This window comes from Hyla sarda, chromosome 3 (assembly GCF_029499605.1).
Source record: "Hyla sarda isolate aHylSar1 chromosome 3, aHylSar1.hap1, whole genome shotgun sequence".
In the NCBI taxonomy this organism is placed as follows: Eukaryota; Metazoa; Chordata; class Amphibia; order Anura; family Hylidae; genus Hyla; species Hyla sarda.
Genome location: NC_079191.1, coordinates 69,103,449 through 69,123,423, shown reverse-complemented (window position 1 = coordinate 69,123,423; position 19,975 = coordinate 69,103,449). Strand labels below are relative to the sequence as shown.

Sequence of the window (19,975 nt, the reverse complement as noted above, 5' to 3'; positions counted from 1 at the left end):
CCGGGTCAGTGGAACTGACCGGAGCGCTGCAGTGAGGAGAGTGTAGCGAGCGCTCCGGGGAGGAGCGGGGACCCGGAGCGCTCGGCGTAACAGTACCCCCCCCCTTGGGTCTCCCCCTCTTCTTGGAGCCTGAGAACCTGAGAACCAGACTTTTGTCCAGGATATTGTCCTCAGGTTCCCAGGACCTCTCTTCTGGACCACAACCCTCCCAATCCACTAAAAAGAAGGTTTTCCCTCTGACCTTTTTTGATGCTAAAATCTCTTTGACGGAGAAGATGTCCGAGGAGCCGGAGACAGGAGTGGGAGGAACAGATTTGGGAGAGAAACGGTTAATGATAAGTGGTTTAAGAAGAGAAACGTGAAAGGCATTAGGAATACGAAGAGAAGGAGGAAGAAGAAGTTTGTAAGAGACAGGATTAATCTGGCGCAAAATTTTGAAAGGACCAAGATAGCGTGGTCCCAACTTATAGCTAGGGACACGGAAGCGGACATATTTAGCGGAGAGCCATACCTTGTCTCCAGGGGAAAAAATGGGAGGAGCTCTTCTTTTCTTATCCGCGAATTTCTTCATGCGTGAAGAAGCCTGTAAGAGAGAATTTTGGGTCTCTCTCCATATGATGGAAAGATCACGAGAAATTTCATCCACAGCGGGCAGACCAGAGGGCAAGGGGGTAGGGAGGGGAGGAAGAGGGTGACGGCCGTACACCACGAAAAATGGGGATTTGGAGGAAGATTCAGAGACTCTGAAATTATACGAGAATTCGGCCCAAGGTAGAAGATCTGCCCAGTCATCCTGGCGGGAGGAAACAAAATGTCGTAAATAATCACCCAAGACCTGGTTAATTCTTTCTACTTGTCCATTGGATTGAGGATGATATGCAGAAGAAAAATTTAATTTAATCTTGAGTTGTTTACAGAGAGCCCTCCAGAATTTAGACACGAATTGGACGCCTCTATCCGAGACGATCTGCGTAGGCAACCCGTGAAGACGAAAAATGTGTACAAAAAATTGTTTAGCCAACTGAGGCGCTGAAGGAAGACCAGGAAGAGGGATGAAATGTGCCATTTTGGAGAATCGATCAACGACCACCCAAATAACAGTGTTGCCATGGGATGGGGGTAAGTCAGTAATAAAATCCATACCAATCAGAGACCAAGGCTGTTCGGGGACAGGCAGAGGATGAAGAAAACCAGCGGGCTTCTGGCGAGGAGTCTTATCCCGGGCACAGATAGTGCAGGCTCGCACAAAGTCCACCACATCAGTCTCTAGAGTCGGCCACCAATAGAAGCGAGAGATGAGTTGCACAGATTTCTTGATGCCCGCATGACCTGCGAGATGGGAGGAGTGACCCCATTTGAGGATTCCGAGGCGTTGGCCTGGAGAAACAAAGGTCTTTCCTGGAGGAGTTTGCCTGATGGAGGCTGGAGAAGTGGAAATCAGGCAGTCAGGAGGAATGATGTGTTGAGGAGAGAGTTCAACTTCAGAAGCATCTGAGGAACGAGAGAGAGCATCGGCCCTAATGTTCTTATCGGCAGGCCGAAAGTGAATTTCAAAATTAAATCGGGCAAAGAACAGAGACCACCTGGCCTGACGAGGATTCAGTCGTTGGGCAGACTGGAGGTAGGAGAGGTTCTTGTGATCGGTGTAAATAATAACTGGAAATCTTGATCCCTCCAGCAGATGCCTCCATTCCTCAAGTGCTAATTTAATGGCTAGAAGCTCTCGATCCCCGATGGAGTAGTTCCTCTCCGCCGGAGAGAAGGTCCTAGAAAAAAAACCACAAGTAACAGCATGCCCGGAAGAGTTTTTTTGTAGAAGGACAGCTCCAGCTCCCACTGAGGAGGCATCAACCTCCAATAGGAAGGGTTTAGATGGGTCAGGTCTGGAGAGCACGGGAGCCGAAGAAAAGGCAGACTTGAGCCGTTTAAAGGCGTCTTCCGCTTGAGGAGGCCAAGACTTGGGATCGGCATTTTTTCTGGTTAAAGCCACAATAGGAGCCACAACGGTAGAAAAATGTGGAATAAATTGCCTGTAATAATTGGCGAACCCCAAAAAACGTTGGATGGCACGGAGTCCGGAGGGGCGTGGCCAATCTAAGACGGCAGAGAGTTTGTCTGGATCCATTTGTAGTCCCTGGCCAGAGACCAAGTATCCTAGGAAAGGAAGAGATTGGCATTCAAACAGACATTTCTCTATTTTGGCATAGAGTTGATTGTCACGAAGTCTCTGAAGAACCATACGGACATGCTGGCGGTGTTCTTCTAGATTGGCAGAAAAAATCAGGATATCGTCCAGATATACAACAACACAGGAGTATAGGAGATCACGAAAAATTTCATTAACAAAGTCTTGGAAGACGGCAGGGGCGTTGCACAGGCCAAAGGGCATGACCAGATACTCAAAGTGTCCATCTCTGGTGTTAAATGCCGTTTTCCATTCATCCCCCTCTCTGATGCGGATGAGATTATAAGCACCTCTTAAGTCCAGTTTGGTAAAAATGTGGGCACCTTGGAGGCAATCAAAGAGTTCAGAGATGAGGGGTAGGGGGTAGCGGTTCTTAACCGTGATTTTATTAAGACCGCGGTAGTCAATGCAAGGACGTAGAGAGCCATCTTTTTTGGACACAAAGAAAAATCCGGCTCCGGCAGGAGAGGAGGATTTACGGATAAAGCCCTTTTTTAAATTTTCCTGGACGTATTCAGACATGGCAAGAGTCTCTGGGACGGACAGAGGATAGATTCTGCCCCGGGGTGGAGTAGTGCCCGGGAGGAGGTCAATAGGACAATCATAAGGCCTGTGAGGAGGTAGAGTCTCAGCTTGTTTTTTGCAAAAAACGTCCGCAAAGTCCATATAGGCCTTAGGGAGACCGGTTACAGGAGGAACCACAGAGTCACGGCAAGGGTTACTGGAAACCGGTTTTAGGCAGTCCTTGGAACAAGAGGGCCCCCAACTCCTGATCTCCCCAGTGGACCAATCCAGGGTTGGGGAATGAAGTTGAAGCCAGGGAAGTCCAAGGAGAATTTCAGAAGTGCAATTGGGGAGGACCAAAAGTTCAATCCTCTCGTGATGAGATCCGATGCACATTAGAAGGGGCTCCGTGCGGAAACGTATGGTACAGTCCAATCTTTCATTGTTTACACAATTGATGTAGAGGGGTCTGGCGAGACTGGTCACCGGGATGTTGAACCTGTTGACGAGAGAGGCCAAAATAAAATTTCCTGCAGATCCGGAGTCCAGGAAGGCCACAGCAGAGAAGGAGAAGGCAGAGGCAGACATCCGCACAGGCACAGTAAGACGTGGAGAAGCAGAGTAGACATCAAGGACTGTCTCACCTTTGTGCGGAGTCAGCGTACGTCTTTCCAGGCGGGGAGGACGGATAGGACAATCCTTCAGGAAGTGTTCGGTACTAGCACAGTACAGGCAGAGATTCTCCATGCGGCGTCGTGTCCTCTCTTGAGGTGTCAGGCGAGACCGGTCGACCTGCATAGCCTCCACGGCGGGAGGCACAGGAACAGATTGCAGGGGACCAGAGGAGAGAGGAGCCGGGGAGAAGAAACGCCTCGTGCGAACAGAGTCCATATCCTGGCGGAGCTCCTGACGCCTTTCGGAAAAACGCATGTCAATGCGAGTGGCTAGGTGAATGAGTTCATGTAGATTAGCAGGGATTTCTCGTGCGGCCAGAACATCTTTAATGTTGCTGGATAGGCCTTTTTTGAAGGTCGCGCAGAGTGCCTCATTATTCCAGGATAATTCTGAAGCAAGAGTACGGAATTGTACGGCATACTCGCCAACGGAAGAATTACCCTGGACCAGGTTCAACAGGGCAGTCTCAGCAGAAGAGGCTCGGGCAGGTTCCTCAAAGACACTTCGAATTTCCGAGAAGAAGGAGTGTACAGAGGCAGTGACGGGGTCATTGCGGTCCCAGAGCGGTGTGGCCCAAGACAGGGCTTTTCCAGACAGAAGGCTGACTACGAAAGCCACCTTAGACCTTTCAGTGGGGAACTGGTCCGACATCATCTCCAAGTGCAATGAACATTGGGAAAGAAAGCCACGGCAAAACTTAGAGTCCCCATCAAATTTATCCGGCAAGGATAGTCGTAGTCCAGAAGCGGCCACTCGCTGCGGAGGAGGTGCAGGAGCTGGCGGAGGAGATGATTGCTGGAGCTGTGGTAGTAACTGTTGTAGCATAACAGTCAGTTGAGACAGCTGTTGGCCTTGTTGCGCTATCTGTTGTGACTGCTGGGCGACCACCGTGGTGAGGTCAGCGACAACTGGCAGAGGAACTTCAGCGGGATCCATGGCCGGATCTACTGTCACGATGCCGGCTGGCAGGTAGTGGATCCTCTGTGCCAGAGAGGGATTGGCGTGGACCGTGCTAGTGGATCGGTTCTAAGTCACTACTGGTTTTCACCAGAGCCCGCCGCAAAGCGGGATGGTCTTGCTGCGGCGGTAGTGACCAGGTCGTATCCACTAGCAACGGCTCAACCTCTCTGGCTGCTGAAGATAGGCGCGGTACAAGGGAGTAGACAGAAGCAAGGTCGGACGTAGCAGAAGGTCGGGGCAGGCAGCAAGGATCGTAGTCAGGGGCAACGGCAGGAGGTCTGGAACACAGGCTAGGAACACACAAGGAAACGCTTTCACTGGCACGATGGCAACAAGATCCGGCGAGGGAGTGAAGGGGAAGTGAGGTGATATAGGGAAGTGCACAGGTGATAACACTAATTGGAACCACTGCGCCAATCAGCGGCGCAGTGGCCCTTTAAATCGCAAAGACCCGGCGCGCGCGCGCCCTAGGGAGCGGGGCCGCGCGCGCCGGGACAGGACTGACGGAGAGCGCGTCAGGTACGGGAGCCGGGGTGCGCGTCGCGAGCGGGCGCTACCCGCATCCCGAATCGCATCCCGGCTGGAGGCGGTATCGCAGCGCCCCGGGTCAGTGGAACTGACCGGAGCGCTGCAGTGAGGAGAGTGTAGCGAGCGCTCCGGGGAGGAGCGGGGACCCGGAGCGCTCGGCGTAACAATATTTAATATATAATATAAAAATAAAAGAATATTGTCATTGCAGCATTAAATAATATATATTAACATTACTCTGATTTCATTTGGCTTCATTAAAATATCTAACAAGAGAACTTGTCATCACTTTCATGCTGCCTGAACCACGAGTCAATGGGGTGGTCCTCGATGGCTACTGTCTGCCCATTTGGTCTTGACTGACAGATCTTCTTCTGAACCCAAACAGAAAGAGATCTATTGATCATTGGTCGTTTGGGAAGCATCAAAGAGATAACAGGTCCCCTTTAAGTATTTGAATAGCAGAATCATTAAACTACGTGATAACTTGTAATTGTAATATATCTATTTTGAGCATTTAAACTGGGCCATTTTTTGCCTCGATTTTTTAAATGTGTAAAACTTATTTTCTTGCCTATTTTAATTCAAACTTTTATTTTTTGAACATTAGTATTTAATGTATACTTGAAAAAGTACATACAAAAGAGGTATCAATGTAAGGAATTTGGTGTACAGATTGCATGAAAATTTGGGCGCATATGCAGTCATTTATATGCAGTGAAAAAATGGACCATTGTTTTTCTTATTTTATCATGCTCTGTTTCTATTATGGTGGGTTGAGCAAATAAAATTTATCCCACAAAATTTCTGTCTTATTTAACATATTAACCCTTTCGTATTTTTACCAATAAGGTATAAAAAGAGAAAGGACTGAACTAGAACTGAGAAAAAATTGTGTATGGAGTAATTACCGTATGTGTAGGGTAATGTACAGTCTGCACATAAATGGATCAATGTCCTTGCTAAACATTTTGTGTCATGCAGAAAATTATTTCTGATTATTTTGGGGGCACAACAAGGCAGCACACAATCTATGGCTTATCATATATTTCATATCACATATTTATTTTAATTTAAGACACAATCCGGTTACTTCTCCAAACTTTTTTATCTGTAGTCGGATTGTTTGTTATTGACAACATCTCCCATTTTCTGTATAAGCCAAATTCTGACTAAAGTGTTTATTTTATTTTATTTTTATTTTTTGCAGAACATGACCACCAGATAGATGACGTATTTGGCCTCAATGGACAAATTGAACACAAACTCTTCTTCTTAAAACAGAGTGTTCCAGCTGATATAAAGCTGGTTCTTATTGGCCATTCTATCGGTTGTTATATCATCTTGGAAATGATGAAGCGATCTCCAGAACTGAAGGTAAGTTAGTTCAACAGCAGCAATGGTCTACTACTATGGTTATTAAAGTTTATGTACCATGAATTTGGTTGTAGAGCAATTACAAAAAAGAAAAGAGGTGCGCTCCTGGTGTAATACTGCGGGATATTGAAGTGAAGTGTATGGATAAATTGCACCTTACCGTGTGGTGTTGTACTAAGAGTACAACACCTTAGATGGCATGTAGACTCGCTCGGGTCGATAACAGGTGGCAGCCTCGGTGTCCAATTCCCGTAACTTCTCAGTCCGGTATTTGTGGTAATATGTGAACAAAAAGTGAGAGACTATCCGATGGGCGCCTTCCTGAATAACTAGAAATTGCCGAGAGTTTAAACAAGGCAATTTTATTGAAAATAGTGCAACTTAAAAGTTTTGAATCTGGACCGGATTCTTCGTTCTGCCTGACGAAGAATCCGGTCCCGATTCGAAACTTTTAAGTTGCACTATTTTCAATAAAATTGCCTTGTTTAAACTCTAGGCAATTTCTAGTTATTCAGGAAGGTGCCCATCGGATAGTCTCTCACTTTTTGTTAACATATTATGAATTTGGTTGTGACATCCGGGTGCCTCCAGACCTCCCAACAATGCCTCAAAGCCCCCCCCTACCAATGCCTTCAAACCACTTCAAATGCCTCCCCCACCCCCTACAAATGTCTCCAGACCTTCACTCCCTCAAATACCTTCAGACTCTCACCCAAGCCTCCAGACCGCCAGTTCCAGCATTCTAAATACCTGTCCTGAAAGCAGTCAGCTGGTCACTAAGGGTCCATGGAGAGGAAATTGCATGGAGGGTCCTCTCTGTATGAAGGGGCGGGAGGGTCCTCACTGCTTGTCTACAATGTGGATGCTTCCTGCTCGGTGTCTATATGCACGCCAGCCCCTCTCTGGTTGGAAATCACTTCCATATACCAGAGTTGGAGTTCCACCATCAGACTTTTATGACATATCTATAGGTCAGGTTCTCTCTACAGGTTGCATATGCTTACATTTCTCTGCTTGGAATATTTTATTTCATGCTAAATGTATTGCTATAGAATACACTGTTTGGATTTCAGTATTTAAAGTGAAATACGAAAGGTAGTTTCCTGTTAAATAAGTGGATGAGTACAGGGATGAGTAAAAGGTTCCTATATTATGTATGGAGTTTGCTCAGCTCTTGTGTGGTTGGAGCGCTCAGAAAATGGTTTATTCCATCTTCCCTTTGACAATAGATAATATTTCATCTAGCCAGAGTGTTGTGCAACTTCTTTATTATGGCCAATAAAAGTTAACTGCTAACTTGGATAACATATGAAGTGTAATAATCAGAAACGTGTGTTCATGTCTCTCTTATTTTTGCTGGAATATATGTCCCCCTATAACGTTCTGAACAGGATCCATGTATTTTAGTAGCTGAGCCGGGGGTTCTGTGTATAGTGTAGAACTGTGCTGTCTGGCAGTCATTGCATCCCACTTGAGTGACATATGAGTCTGGAAAAGTCCTAGAACTATAGTTGAACAGTTCATACCGTTTGGAATAAAAAAGTTCTTAGACTCGAGTTTCAGATTTTCTTTTAACAACTATCAACAGAAAAAAAGAGCACGTAAAAAGTAACATTTCCATTGTGCTGTTTTTATTCTTTGGCTAAAAAAGCAATCCTGTTCCTGCTTTTTTGTATTCTTGAATAAGTTGACATCATTCTTCAAGTATATCATACTTTAGGGGGAATTCCCTCCCTCCCTTGAATGCTATTTATATTCTTATCTAAGGGTTCTTTAACACTACCGCTAAGCATTGTTCACGGTAGTTCCATTGTAAAATGAGGGGAGTTTAGTGGGAGAAAATTTTTGCCTGCTACCTCCTCCAAAATAGTAGACACCCAACGGACTCAATGCAAAGTCAATGGGATCCGTCGGGGCCTGTTGGTTCCTGTTTTACTCCGGTCCGTTCAGGGTCCGTTAAGCACAAAAAAAAAGCCTAATGGAGCAATGGAACATAGCGGTATTGTGAAAACACCATCTTCAAATTAGTTGGGTAAAGCGAAATATAAAGTTATCGAGGCACACACCGACAAAGGCTAATAAAATACAAGGGCTTCATTCATACAATAAAAAAAGTGAAACATTTCATGTGAGTAATAGGAAAATTATCCTGGCCCTTAGAATGACAAAGACAATGGCCTAATTTACTAAGAGTGGAGTGTAGTTTTACTTTGTTGGGTTTTGCTTCTGACAGGTATTTTTCCATGGTATTTACTATTGTATCTTGTATTTGGCAATTTTCCCTACATTTTGCTTTTTTTTACATATGCTCTGAGCTGTTGGGTTTTCCAGAACTCAAATCCGCCACATTTTTTGTGGAAAGATTAGTAAATTTGTAGTTTTTTGTTTTTATTTTGTTTTTTTGGAGACACTCCCCTTTTAGGTTTTGGTTCTGTCTTAGATTCATACCTATCGGTTGCCTTGTGTTTAAAACAAAAATCCAAAAGGATTCTCTATTCAATAGTTTTCTTCTTAAAGGGGTATTCTAGGATTTTTTTTTATTTGACTATGCTACAGGGGCTGTAAAGTTAGTGCAGTTCATAATATAGTCTGTACCTGTGTGTGACAGTTTTCTCACAATTCTCCTGTGATTTTCACCCCACTATTTATTTTTACCAGCATACAAAATGACTGTTGTCTCTCATTTTTCCCAGCTTGCAATGCGGCCTAGACCTGACTCATTAGTCAGCTGATGACAGGGAGCCTGTCTGCTTCAATGGGGGGAGGGATCAATCTGCAACTAATGCAACAGCTGTAGGCACCCTGATTGAAAACCACAGGTCTTTTGTTTCAATGGGTGCGGTGGCTGATGTGTGAGAGGGAGGAAAATGGCATTGTGGAATTTTTAGTCAAAAAAACATAAGTCAAACAATAAATACAAGTTCAAAAAAGCTAGCCATAGTGTTATGGTAATCTCATAATGGAGCCATTTAGCCCCAAGACAAGTGCAGATCCTTCCTAAGCATGTCCATTACTGTCTGCCAGGTACGTACTAAAATCACCTTATGGTGGATAACCCCTTTAAATCTCCCCCCTTTTAGTCCTTGAACACCTGTTCTACGCCCATATCGCATAGTGAGAAAACATCACCTGTGTGATGGTCACAAAAATGCTTTAAAAGTGAGGAAAAGGAAACTAGGTCCCTCTGGGCTTGGCGTTGTTGGCGTCTTTTATGTGTACTCAAATGTCTATATAAAGTGACAATCAGATATATCTGAAGGATTTATCTATATAAAATTATCTGTTTTTAAACCGCACCAATGGAGCTGGATTCCTGGTTTTTTATGTCAAGTTTATATGTCCCAAGAAGCACATAGAGTTAAGGCAAACCAAAAGCGCAAAAAGTACAAAAAAGAAAGTTGCAACAGCACTCTTGGTCAAAAAATGGAGGCTCTTAGCGCACTTTTTGATCAAAATGTGTCCCCCCATCCACCATGCGGAGGTGGCCTCATATCGGATGGGACCCTAACATGACAACTCACCTCTGCTGTGCATACAGCCTCTGACTGTGTGACATGTTGGATCAGCCATTGACTAAACCACCTCCAGTCTGAGAGGGGTGGGGTGCACGGCTAAAGAGGGTGCCACACCCCCCAACTTACAAAGGAAAAACAAAAGGAAAAATATCCAGCACAACAACCTAATACACAGGTGCCCGCTGCTGTGGCAAATACAAAATGTACAAAAAAGAAAGTTGCAACAGCACTCTTGGTCAAAAAATGGAGGCTCTTAGCGCACTTTTTGATCAAAATGTGTCCCCCCATCCACCACGCGGAGGTGGCCTCATATCGGATGGGACCCTAACATGATAACTCACCTCTGCTGTGCATATAGCCTCTGACTGTGTGACATGTTGGATCAGCCATTGACTAAACCACCTCCAGTCTGAGAGGGGTGGGGTGCACGGTTAAAGAGGGTGCCACACCCCCCCAACTTACAAAGTAAAAGCGCACTATTTTATAAGTCATAAATTAATTAGATAGTCAGAAGAAAAAGGTCAAGAGGACCAAAAAAGTGGAATAATAGAGACCACAGAGACCTATAAGATGGAGACGGCCTGAAGTAAGAAAATTTTGCAAAAACATATACAAATCCTGGTGCAGTACAGAGATGTTGTGATGAAGGGATGAACACTAGTGAGTTCTATGTGTATTGATGTTCACATAGTAATGTTTTTAAAAGTATCTCTTCCCAGTTAAGCCAGAATTTTGCACAATGAACCGGAGCAGGGTTGATGTCTAGATGATACTTGCCCTTTAACAATAAGACATTATGCAGTAAGTTCCTATGCTTCCCTTAGTCAGCGCTCTTTATTATAAAAACAAATATCTGACCAAAATAAAGATATATTAAAGGAGTACTCCACTGGAAAAAAAATTTTTTAATCAACTGGTGCCAGAAAGTTAAACAGATTTGTAAATTTCTTCTATTAAAAAATCTTAATCCTTACAGCTGCTATATACTCCACAGGAAATTATTTTCTTTTTTAATTTCCTTTCTGTCTGATCCCAGTTCTCTCTGCTGACACCTCTGTCCATTTTAGGAACTGTCCAGAGTAGGAGCAAATCCCCATAGCAAACCTATCCTGCTCTGGACAGTTCCTAAAATGGATAGAGGTGTCAGCAGAGAGCACTGTGGTCAGACAGAAAGGAAATTCAAAAAGAAAATAATTTCCTGTGGAGCATAGAACAGCTGATAAGTACTGGAAAGATTAAAATTTTTAAATAGAAGTAATTTAGAAATCTGTTTAACTTTTTGGCACCAATTGATTTAAAAAAAAAAGCGGAGTACCCCTTTAAGAAAATAAATCAGTACAGAATTGCCAACGAAAAATTACTGGTGTTTTATTAGTCCTATGGGTGTTTTCTGTTTTACTACAGTGATGACATATTGGTTGCCATATCCAATGTAAAGTGTGGGTGGGGGGGTTGTTGGGGGATAGGTCCCCCTTCCAAGATCTCAACTAATGAACAGAACATAGGGGTAGTGACCCTTACTGGATGGTTCCTATCATCGTAGTAGCCAGCACGTTGACATCCAGATTGGCAGTGTTGCTTAGAATTTTGTAAAAAAAAACTCACTGTACCTATTTATTTATTAGTGTAAATTTGCCTGTATATTCACAATTTTCAGCTTCTCTTGATTATCTTGGAAGTGTTGTCTTTACACCTGGGGCTGTACAGTAATCTGAATACAAAAGTAACCTCCCACCTGCATTGTAGGCATTCAGATAAGCTTTTATGGATGTGTCGGACAACAGATCAGGTTATTATTTGGCAACCATTATAACAGAAAGCATAGTCCAAAACTTAAAATCACTTTAATAAATAGTGTTGCTCGCGAATATTCGCAATTCGAATATTATTCGCGAATATCGCATATTCGCGAATTCGCGAATTTCGCGAATATAGCGCTATATATTCGTAATTACGAATATTCGTTTTTTTTTTGTTTTTTTTTTCACAGTACACATCACAGTGATCACCCCTCTCTGCTTCCAGCTTGTGTGGTGTAAAGAAGGCTGTAATACTACTGTGTGAGACTGGCGTGCGAAAATTCGCATATGCGAAAATTAGCATATGCTAATTTTCGCATATGCGAATTTTCATATTTGCTAATTTTCGCATGCGTGTATTTTCGCATACGCGAAAATAAAACGAGGATATAACGAATATGCGAATATTCGCGAATATATGACGAATATTCGTCCATATATTCGCGAATATTCGCGAATTCGAATATGGCCTATGCCGCTCAACACTATTAATAAATAGGAGCATTGTGAATGTTATTTTATACATGTTTACCAAAAATAAATTGGCTTAATAATTGGACGGTAGATCAAACTCTGGACACAGGCTTCTCAGAGGCCATCATAATACAGTATTGATTTAAAATCTTCTGCATGTTGGGCGCCATCTCAATTATGGCTGACCTGCTGACTGCTACAGCATGCTCTGCCTGCTGCAAACCTTTAAAGGGGTACTCCGGCCCTGAGACATCTTATCCCCTATCCCATAGACTTACATAGCCGGGGCGGCGGGTGAAGTCACACGGGGGCGGAGTCTTGATGTCACGATTCTCCGGCCCCGTGGTCGCCACCCGGCTGTCTGTGAGCTGGCACCGCGGCGTGCAGCTCAAACAGGTGGGTGGCGAATACAAGATCGTGGGAGTCCCCAGCGGCGGGACCCCGGCGGTGAGACATCTTATCCCCTATCCTTTGGATAGGGGATAAGATGTCTCAGGGCTGGAGTACCCCTTTAAGACCTGCTGGAATACCGTAATTCCAAGAATAAAGTAAAATATGGTTCAGCAGCACAGATGCATATTAAAAACCATCTTCTTTATTATAATAGTCCATGTAAAAATATGTACAATCCCCACGACATAAAAACACAACTAAGCCTAGTCTATAATTAAGGTCTGAGGACCGAAACACGTCAGGTGCTGTGTTTTATGTTGTGTGGATTGTACATATTTCTATATGGACTTATTTAGTAAAGAAGGTGGATTTTTATATGGATGTGTGCTGCTGAACCATTTTTTATCTTGTTGATAGATCTACCTATCGACCGATGCTCTTGGTCATGCGTACAGACGCCTACCAGAGAGTGGGCAAGAGCTGGTTTACCTATTTTCTTTATGTACCACTGTGATTGGTAGTTCTCCCTGCAGCTGTGTGAAGCAGTCTTTCTTATAGGGGTATTTCAACTCTTAAAACCATATCTACTAAGTGTCTATTCACAGGGGGTCTGAACACTGAGACCTCCCACGATCTCTAGAATGGGCCCCCATAGTGAATTCTGATATCTCTGGCACTCCCATAGTCAGTGCATGGAGTGTGTGCAAACACACCGCTGCATGCATTAGGAAGAGCCAAGGGCCCCGTTCTTGAGATTGCCGTGGGTCCCGACTGGAATGCCCCTTGCAGTACAGGCTGGTTTATCTGTACTATTTTTATTTTCCTTTATCCTTTTTGTTTTCTTACTTGATATTTCTGGGGCTCCGGAGAGTTATGGACTCAACATACAATGGTCAGTGGATCCAAATAATATTGTATACACAAAAAAAGAGAGTTTATGTTTCTAAATATCAAACCTCTGAATGCTGCTAGTTGAATGACTAGAGCCCTGATCACCAGAAACAAATATAGATCTGTATACAACGCTTTTGTGTGATATACAAATTAATATTGTATGTTAAAGGGACCACTGTATATCTTAGATCAAAGCAGGGCACTTATGGTTATTGTAAAAAATGGGGGGGGGGAGCTTCTGGGCATATGCCCCCACCCCCTGTCTTCTCCTACTGTACAGCATGATCATAAATAGAGAGCTATAAACCTAGGAGTAATATACTGTACTGAGAAGATGGCTATATTACCTTTGTTTGTTGTGGAGCTCCATCACTGGACAGACTTTTCTTAATAGTCTTAAATTCGAGGTAAACCCACATTCCTCAACTATGGGATAATCAACAATAGGCTACTATAATACAGTATTTCGGAATGAGGTGATCTGGAGAAACATAGGGTTTTTATTGATCGAAAACAAAAGGGTATTGAAGAACTATCTCCATGAACCTGAAAAGTCATCATGTCTCTAACACCTTCTACATTACCTAAAAATTAATGTCTATGAGGCTAAAATACAACAGAAATGTAACAGCCTCGTTCCTTGAGGAATGCATGATGCATGCTGCCTTGACCTTTACATTGTTAAACACAATACAAGTATTCTAAGTATCCTCTGACCATGGTGCGGGTTTGTATTACCGGCCTCATTTTATGTGTAAGTAGTGTCCTTCAGTCATCAGTGACTAAGTACTGTAGATATCCCTTCCATAGTGAGATATTGACCAGTGGTTCCTAGCATGTACTCCACCCAATAAAATGACCAATGCAAACTACATGGTGAGGATTAGTCTCCCTCATGTTCTTTTGGGTAAAAATAAGAATAGAGTAAAGAACCATAAAGAACCTTGAAAGCTTAGTGACAATTTATAGCTGTGTCAGTAGTACCTAATCTGCCAGATTTTAGTAACCCTGGGACATCTCTGTAGCTTTCAAAGCCAGAGAGCCAGTTGGTGAGCATTGGTATAAAAGCTTTGGCAGATTTCAATTAATAGGTACAGGGCAACACAACACAACATCTGGTCCAACATGTTTTCCTATAGAACTGTCAGACTGGGTCAGATTTTTTCACAATGGTTGCAAGGCTGCCTTGATCCTGTTGTCAAGCAACAATAGCATAAAATTACCTACCAAATAAGCATATAGAAAAGGACTATAACTATAAAAATGTACTTGACGAAACCTTTATCTGACACCATCCTGGTACTGGCTGTATTCAACTTTATATAAAATGTGTACATTCTTTATTCAGCAAAAGTTGATTCGCACAATATTTAGGGGTTACATAGCAATATTAGGTGTTACATGGCAAAATGACATCCACATGGTGCCAGGATTCAAGGTTTCCCAGTTGAACATTGTCCAGAGCACCCCTCTGCCTGTGCTGACTTGCCATTTTTTTATTGCCTTGTGGTCCATTTCCGATGCTCATGTGTCCATTTTAGGAACTTTCAACAGTGAGCAGCAGTCAGCATGGTCACTGTGACCGGTCTGCAGCTACATCAAGATGCAAAGTCCTGTGAGTTCATAGCCAGCAGAAATTGTTTCAACAATTTGTAGTTCTTCTGTCGGATTGGACCAAACAGACTAGCCTTACCTCACTGGTTGTCCTTCTTTGAACCACTAGGTAGTAACCACTGCCAACCAGGGAAACCCCACAAGATCAGCCATTTTTAAGACGATCTCGCCCGCTTTTGTTGCCATCAAAATTTGACCATTGTCAAAGTCATACAGATCCTTACACTTGCATATTTTATCTGATTCCAACACATCAGGGGCGGACTGACCGGCTGGGTACAGGGCCCGCCGTTGCAGCCGCTCCTGAGGATCCAGGACACTTGTCCCAGATCCCCAGCAGACAGCGCTGTCTTCTCCTGTATGTGCAGTACACTCACATACAGGAGAAGGCGTGCTCTCTGTGTATTTCATATCTGCGACATAAACAGAGGAAACGTGACCTCCGCCCCCACACAGTGCAGGTGCCGATGAGTGATGTGACCTGCACTGTGAAGGAAGGAAGACGTGGGCCCCTGCTGGGCTCTGGAAGAGAAGATCCCTGCGTGTGACTTAAGCTAAGCATCATATTTTTTTTGTCAACCTGGAAAGGGGAGGAGGGGGAAAAACTCTGCTGCCTGCACCTACTGGGGGGAGGGGGGACTAACTGTGCTGCCTGCACCTAATGGGGGGGGGGAGTCTTACTCTGCTGCCTACTCCTACTGGGGGGGTTCTGACTCTGCTGCCTACACCAACTGGGGGGGGACTCTAACTCTGCTCTACACATACTGGAGGGGAACTAACTCTGCTGCCTACACCTACTGGGGGGATCTAACTCAGCTGCCAACACCTACTTGGTGGGGGGGACTCTATCTCTGCTGTCCACACCTACTGGAAGACATAAAGATGCACAGGAGCGCTTGCTTGGGAAGAATCTTTGATATGGATGGCAGATACAGTCGTGAGTATGAAACACACTCACCTGGAATGGTTGTGCATATTCCAGAAATAACACTTACTAACGTATGGTACATGTTACGCCGAGCGCTCCGGGTCCCCGCTCCTTCCCGGAGCGCTCGCAACATCCTCGCTACGGCAGCGCCGCGGTCAGATCCACTGACCGGGTGCGCTGCGATACCGCCTCCAGCCGGGATGCGATTCGCGATGCGGGTGGCGCCCGCTCACGATGCGCACCCCGGCTTCCGTACCTGACTCGCTCTCCGTCGGTCCTGTCCCGGCGCGCGCGGCCCCGCTCCCTAGGGCGCGCGCGCGCCGGGTCTCTGCGATTTAAAGGGCCACTGCGCCACTGATTGGCGCAGTGGTTCCAATTAGTGTGTTCACCTGTGCACTCCCTATGTATACCTCACTTCCCCTGCACTCCCTCGCCGGATCTTGTTGCCCTTGTGCCTAGTGAAAGCGTTCCCTTGTGTGTTCCTAGCCTGTGTTCCAGACCTCCTGCCGTTGCCCCTGACTACGATCCTTGGTGCCTGCCCCGACCTTCTGCTACGTCCGACCTTGCTTTTGTCTTCTCCCTTGTACCGCGCCTATCTTCAGCAGTCAGAGAGGTTGAGCCGTTGCTAGTGGATACGACCTGGTTACTACCGCCGCAGCAAGACCATCCCGCTTTGCGGCGGGCTCTGGTGAACACCAGTAGTAACTTAGAACCGGTCCACTAGCACGGTCCACGCCAATCCCTCTCTGGCACAGAGGATCCACCTCCTGCCAGCCGGCATCGTGACAGTACAATAAGTAGTAGGATTCAGCTGCTGCGGCTTCCCACGCTGGATGAACCGGCGTGCATCAGATCAGAGGAACAAAGGATGGAAGGTGGAAGCTGGAGATCACGCTGCTAATGTACGGTACTGGAACAGTCAGGTTCACTATATAACTTGTTTATTGTACACACACAATGTGTTTCAGGGTATTAATGACCCTTTCATCAGGCGTGATACCAATACAAAAACTCAAGAGATTTATACACATAGATAGATTACGTCACAAAGGAAGTGACGTCTGTAAGACCACAGACGTCAGGAGGATGAATTAACCTAACATTGGATAAAGTGCAATCATGGAAAAAAAAACGTACCAGTAACTAAAATGCAGTATGTCTGTGTATTTCATATCTGCGACATAAACAGAGGAAACGTGACCTCCGCCCCCACACAGTGCAGGTGCCGATGAGTGATGTGACCTGCACTGTGAAGGAAGGAAGACGTGGGCCCCTGCTGGGCTCTGGAAGAGAAGATCCCTGCGTGTGACTTAAGCTAAGCATCATATTTTTTTTGTCAACCTGGAAAGGGGAGGAGGGGGAAAAACTCTGCTGCCTGCACCTACTGGGGGGAGGGGGGACTAACTCTGCTGCCTGCACCTAATGGGGGGGGGAGTCTTACTCTGCTGCCTACTCCTACTGGGGGGGTTCTGACTCTGCTGCCTACACCAACTGGGGGGGGACTCTAACTCTGCTCTACACATACTGGAGGGGAACTAACTCTGCTGCCTACACCTACTGGGGGGATCTAACTCAGCTGCCAACACCTACTTGGTGGGGGGGACTCTATCTCTGCTGTCCACACCTACTGGAAGACATAAAGATGCACAGGAGCGCTTGCTTGGGAAGAATCTTTGATATGGATGGCAGATACAGTCGTGAGTATGAAACACACTCACCTGGAATGGTTGTGCATATTCCAGAAATAACACTTACTAACGTATGGTACATGTTACGCCGAGCGCTCCGGGTCCCCGCTGCTTCCCGGAGCGCTCGCAACATCCTCGCTACGGCAGCGCCGCGGTCAGATCCACTGACCGGGTGCGCTGCGATACCGCCTCCAGCCGGGATGCGATTCGCGATGCGGGTGGCGCCCGCTCGCGATGCGCACCCCGGCTTCCGTACCTGACTCGCTCTCCGTCGGTCCTGTCCCGGCGCGCGCGGCCCCGCTCCCTAGGGCGCGCGCGCGCCGGGTCTCTGCGATTTAAAGGGCCACTGCGCCACTGATTGGCGCAGTGGTTCCAATTAGTGTGTTCACCTGTGCACTCCCTATGTATACCTCACTTCCCCTGCACTCCCTCGCCGGATCTTGTTGCCCTTGTGCCTAGTGAAAGCGTTCCCTTGTGTGTTCCTAGCCTGTGTTCCAGACCTCCTGCCGTTGCCCCTGACTACGATCCTTGGTGCCTGCCCCGACCTTCTGCTACGTCCGACCTTGCTTTTGTCTTCTCCCTTGTACCGCGCCTATCTTCAGCAGTCAGAGAGGTTGAGCCGTTGCTAGTGGATACGACCTGGTTACTACCGCCGCAGCAAGACCATCCCGCTTTGCGGCGGGCTCTGGTGAACACCAGTAGTAACTTAGAACCGGTCCACTAGCACGGTCCACGCCAATCCCTCTCTGGCACAGAGGATCCACCTCCTGCCAGCCGGCATCGTGACAGTACAATAAGTAGTAGGATTCAGCTGCTGCGGCTTCCCACGCTGGATGAACCGGCGTGCATCAGATCAGAGGAACAAAGGATGGAAGGTGGAAGCTGGAGATCACGCTGCTAATGTACGGTACTGGAACAGTCAGGTTCACTATATAACTTGTTTATTGTACACACACAATGTGTTTCAGGGTATTAATGACCCTTTCATCAGGCGTGATACCAATACAAAAACTCAAGAGATTTATACACATAGATAGATTACGTCACAAAGGAAGTGACGTCTGTAAGACCACAGACGTCAGGAGGATGAATTAACCTAACATTGGATAAAGTGCAATCATGGAAAAAAAAACGTACCAGTAACTAAAATGCAGTATGTATGTGTATATATATATATATATATATATATATATATATATATGCGCAGCACTTCCAAAACAGTAGATGGGGTGCAAGCCAGTCTCTGGGACCCTGGTCTTGGGTCCAATTCATACAAAAAGAAAGGATGACTGCAGCACTCAGTAGTATCAAAAAAGTGACTTTATTCCAAGAGCAAACAGAAGCGACATTTCGGTGTTCTCACAACGCCATTCTCAAGCCAAATAACAGTGATCACATCAAGATATCAGGTAAAGTGCTGTACGCACTAGCACTTTATGAATATTTACATATTCTTAATTGTTTGTAATTAAGATTGATTTGATTCACCCCCTATATATATCTTGATGTGATCACTGTTATTTGGTTTGAGAATGGTGTTGTGAGAACACCGAAACGTCGCTTCTGTTTGCTCTTGGAATAAAGTCACATTTTTGATTTTTTTTATACTACTAAGTGCTGCAGTCATCCTTTCTTTATATATATATATATATATATATATATATATATATATATAGACTAATAAAATTCCCATAAATATAGATATTAAATATACGTATAAAACAGGTTACTATGTAAAACTGATTTTGCTCTGCAGTTCAATAATCAGTTTTCTCTATACATTAATTTAATCCTTTAGGCCACATCTTGTTAAAATGGAAAATCCAGTAGGATTCTCTATTAATAAGCTGCTGGTATCTGTTAGGAATATTATCATTTATCGATTCTATAACGCCTACAGAAAGACAATCAGTTTCTCCAGGATGGGACAGAGTGACATGGCGAGAAACACTTTGTTGCATAAATTTGTTACCAATATTGTAATGATGGTTCATTCTTGGACGTAAACTCTGTACTTTTATGTTCAATATATTGGACCCCGCATTTACAGGATAACAAATAAATAACATCGGAGGAAGCACAATTATTAATCTCCTTGAGAGAAAACTTTCGTTAGTAGAATGAGAACAAATAGAAATAGGGATCCATTTACAACAAAGGCACCTCGATATTCCACATCTGAAGGTACCCAGTATTTAATTTTTTATAATATTTCTAGATTCTATCTTTTTATTTATCATTTTTAGCGTACTGAGGGGCCAAATGGTTACGGAGGGTTTTCGCTCTGCGGCATGTTTTTTTTTTTTTTTTTTTTTTTTTTTTGCAAAACCTTCTTCAGAATGGGATCTGCCAGGAGAATGGACCAATGTTTAGTTAATATTTCGCGTATTTGTTTTGGAGCATTTATTATAAGTGGTTATAAAATTGTATTTCCTTTTGTT

The 19,975-nt window shown here is 44.8% G+C and overlaps 1 protein-coding gene across 5 annotated transcripts in view; it reads left to right on the top strand.

Annotated features, from left to right (window-relative positions):
* Positions 1–19,975, top strand: part of LDAH (lipid droplet associated hydrolase) — a 289,096-nt gene that overhangs the window by 123,199 nt on the left and 145,922 nt on the right. For all 5 annotated transcript variants that reach the window (XM_056564283.1, XM_056564282.1, XM_056564285.1 and 2 more), the window contains one exon: positions 6,063–6,229. In XM_056564283.1, the coding sequence (XP_056420258.1) occupies positions 6,063–6,229 (167 nt within the window). The remainder of the gene's footprint in view (positions 1–6,062; positions 6,230–19,975) is intronic.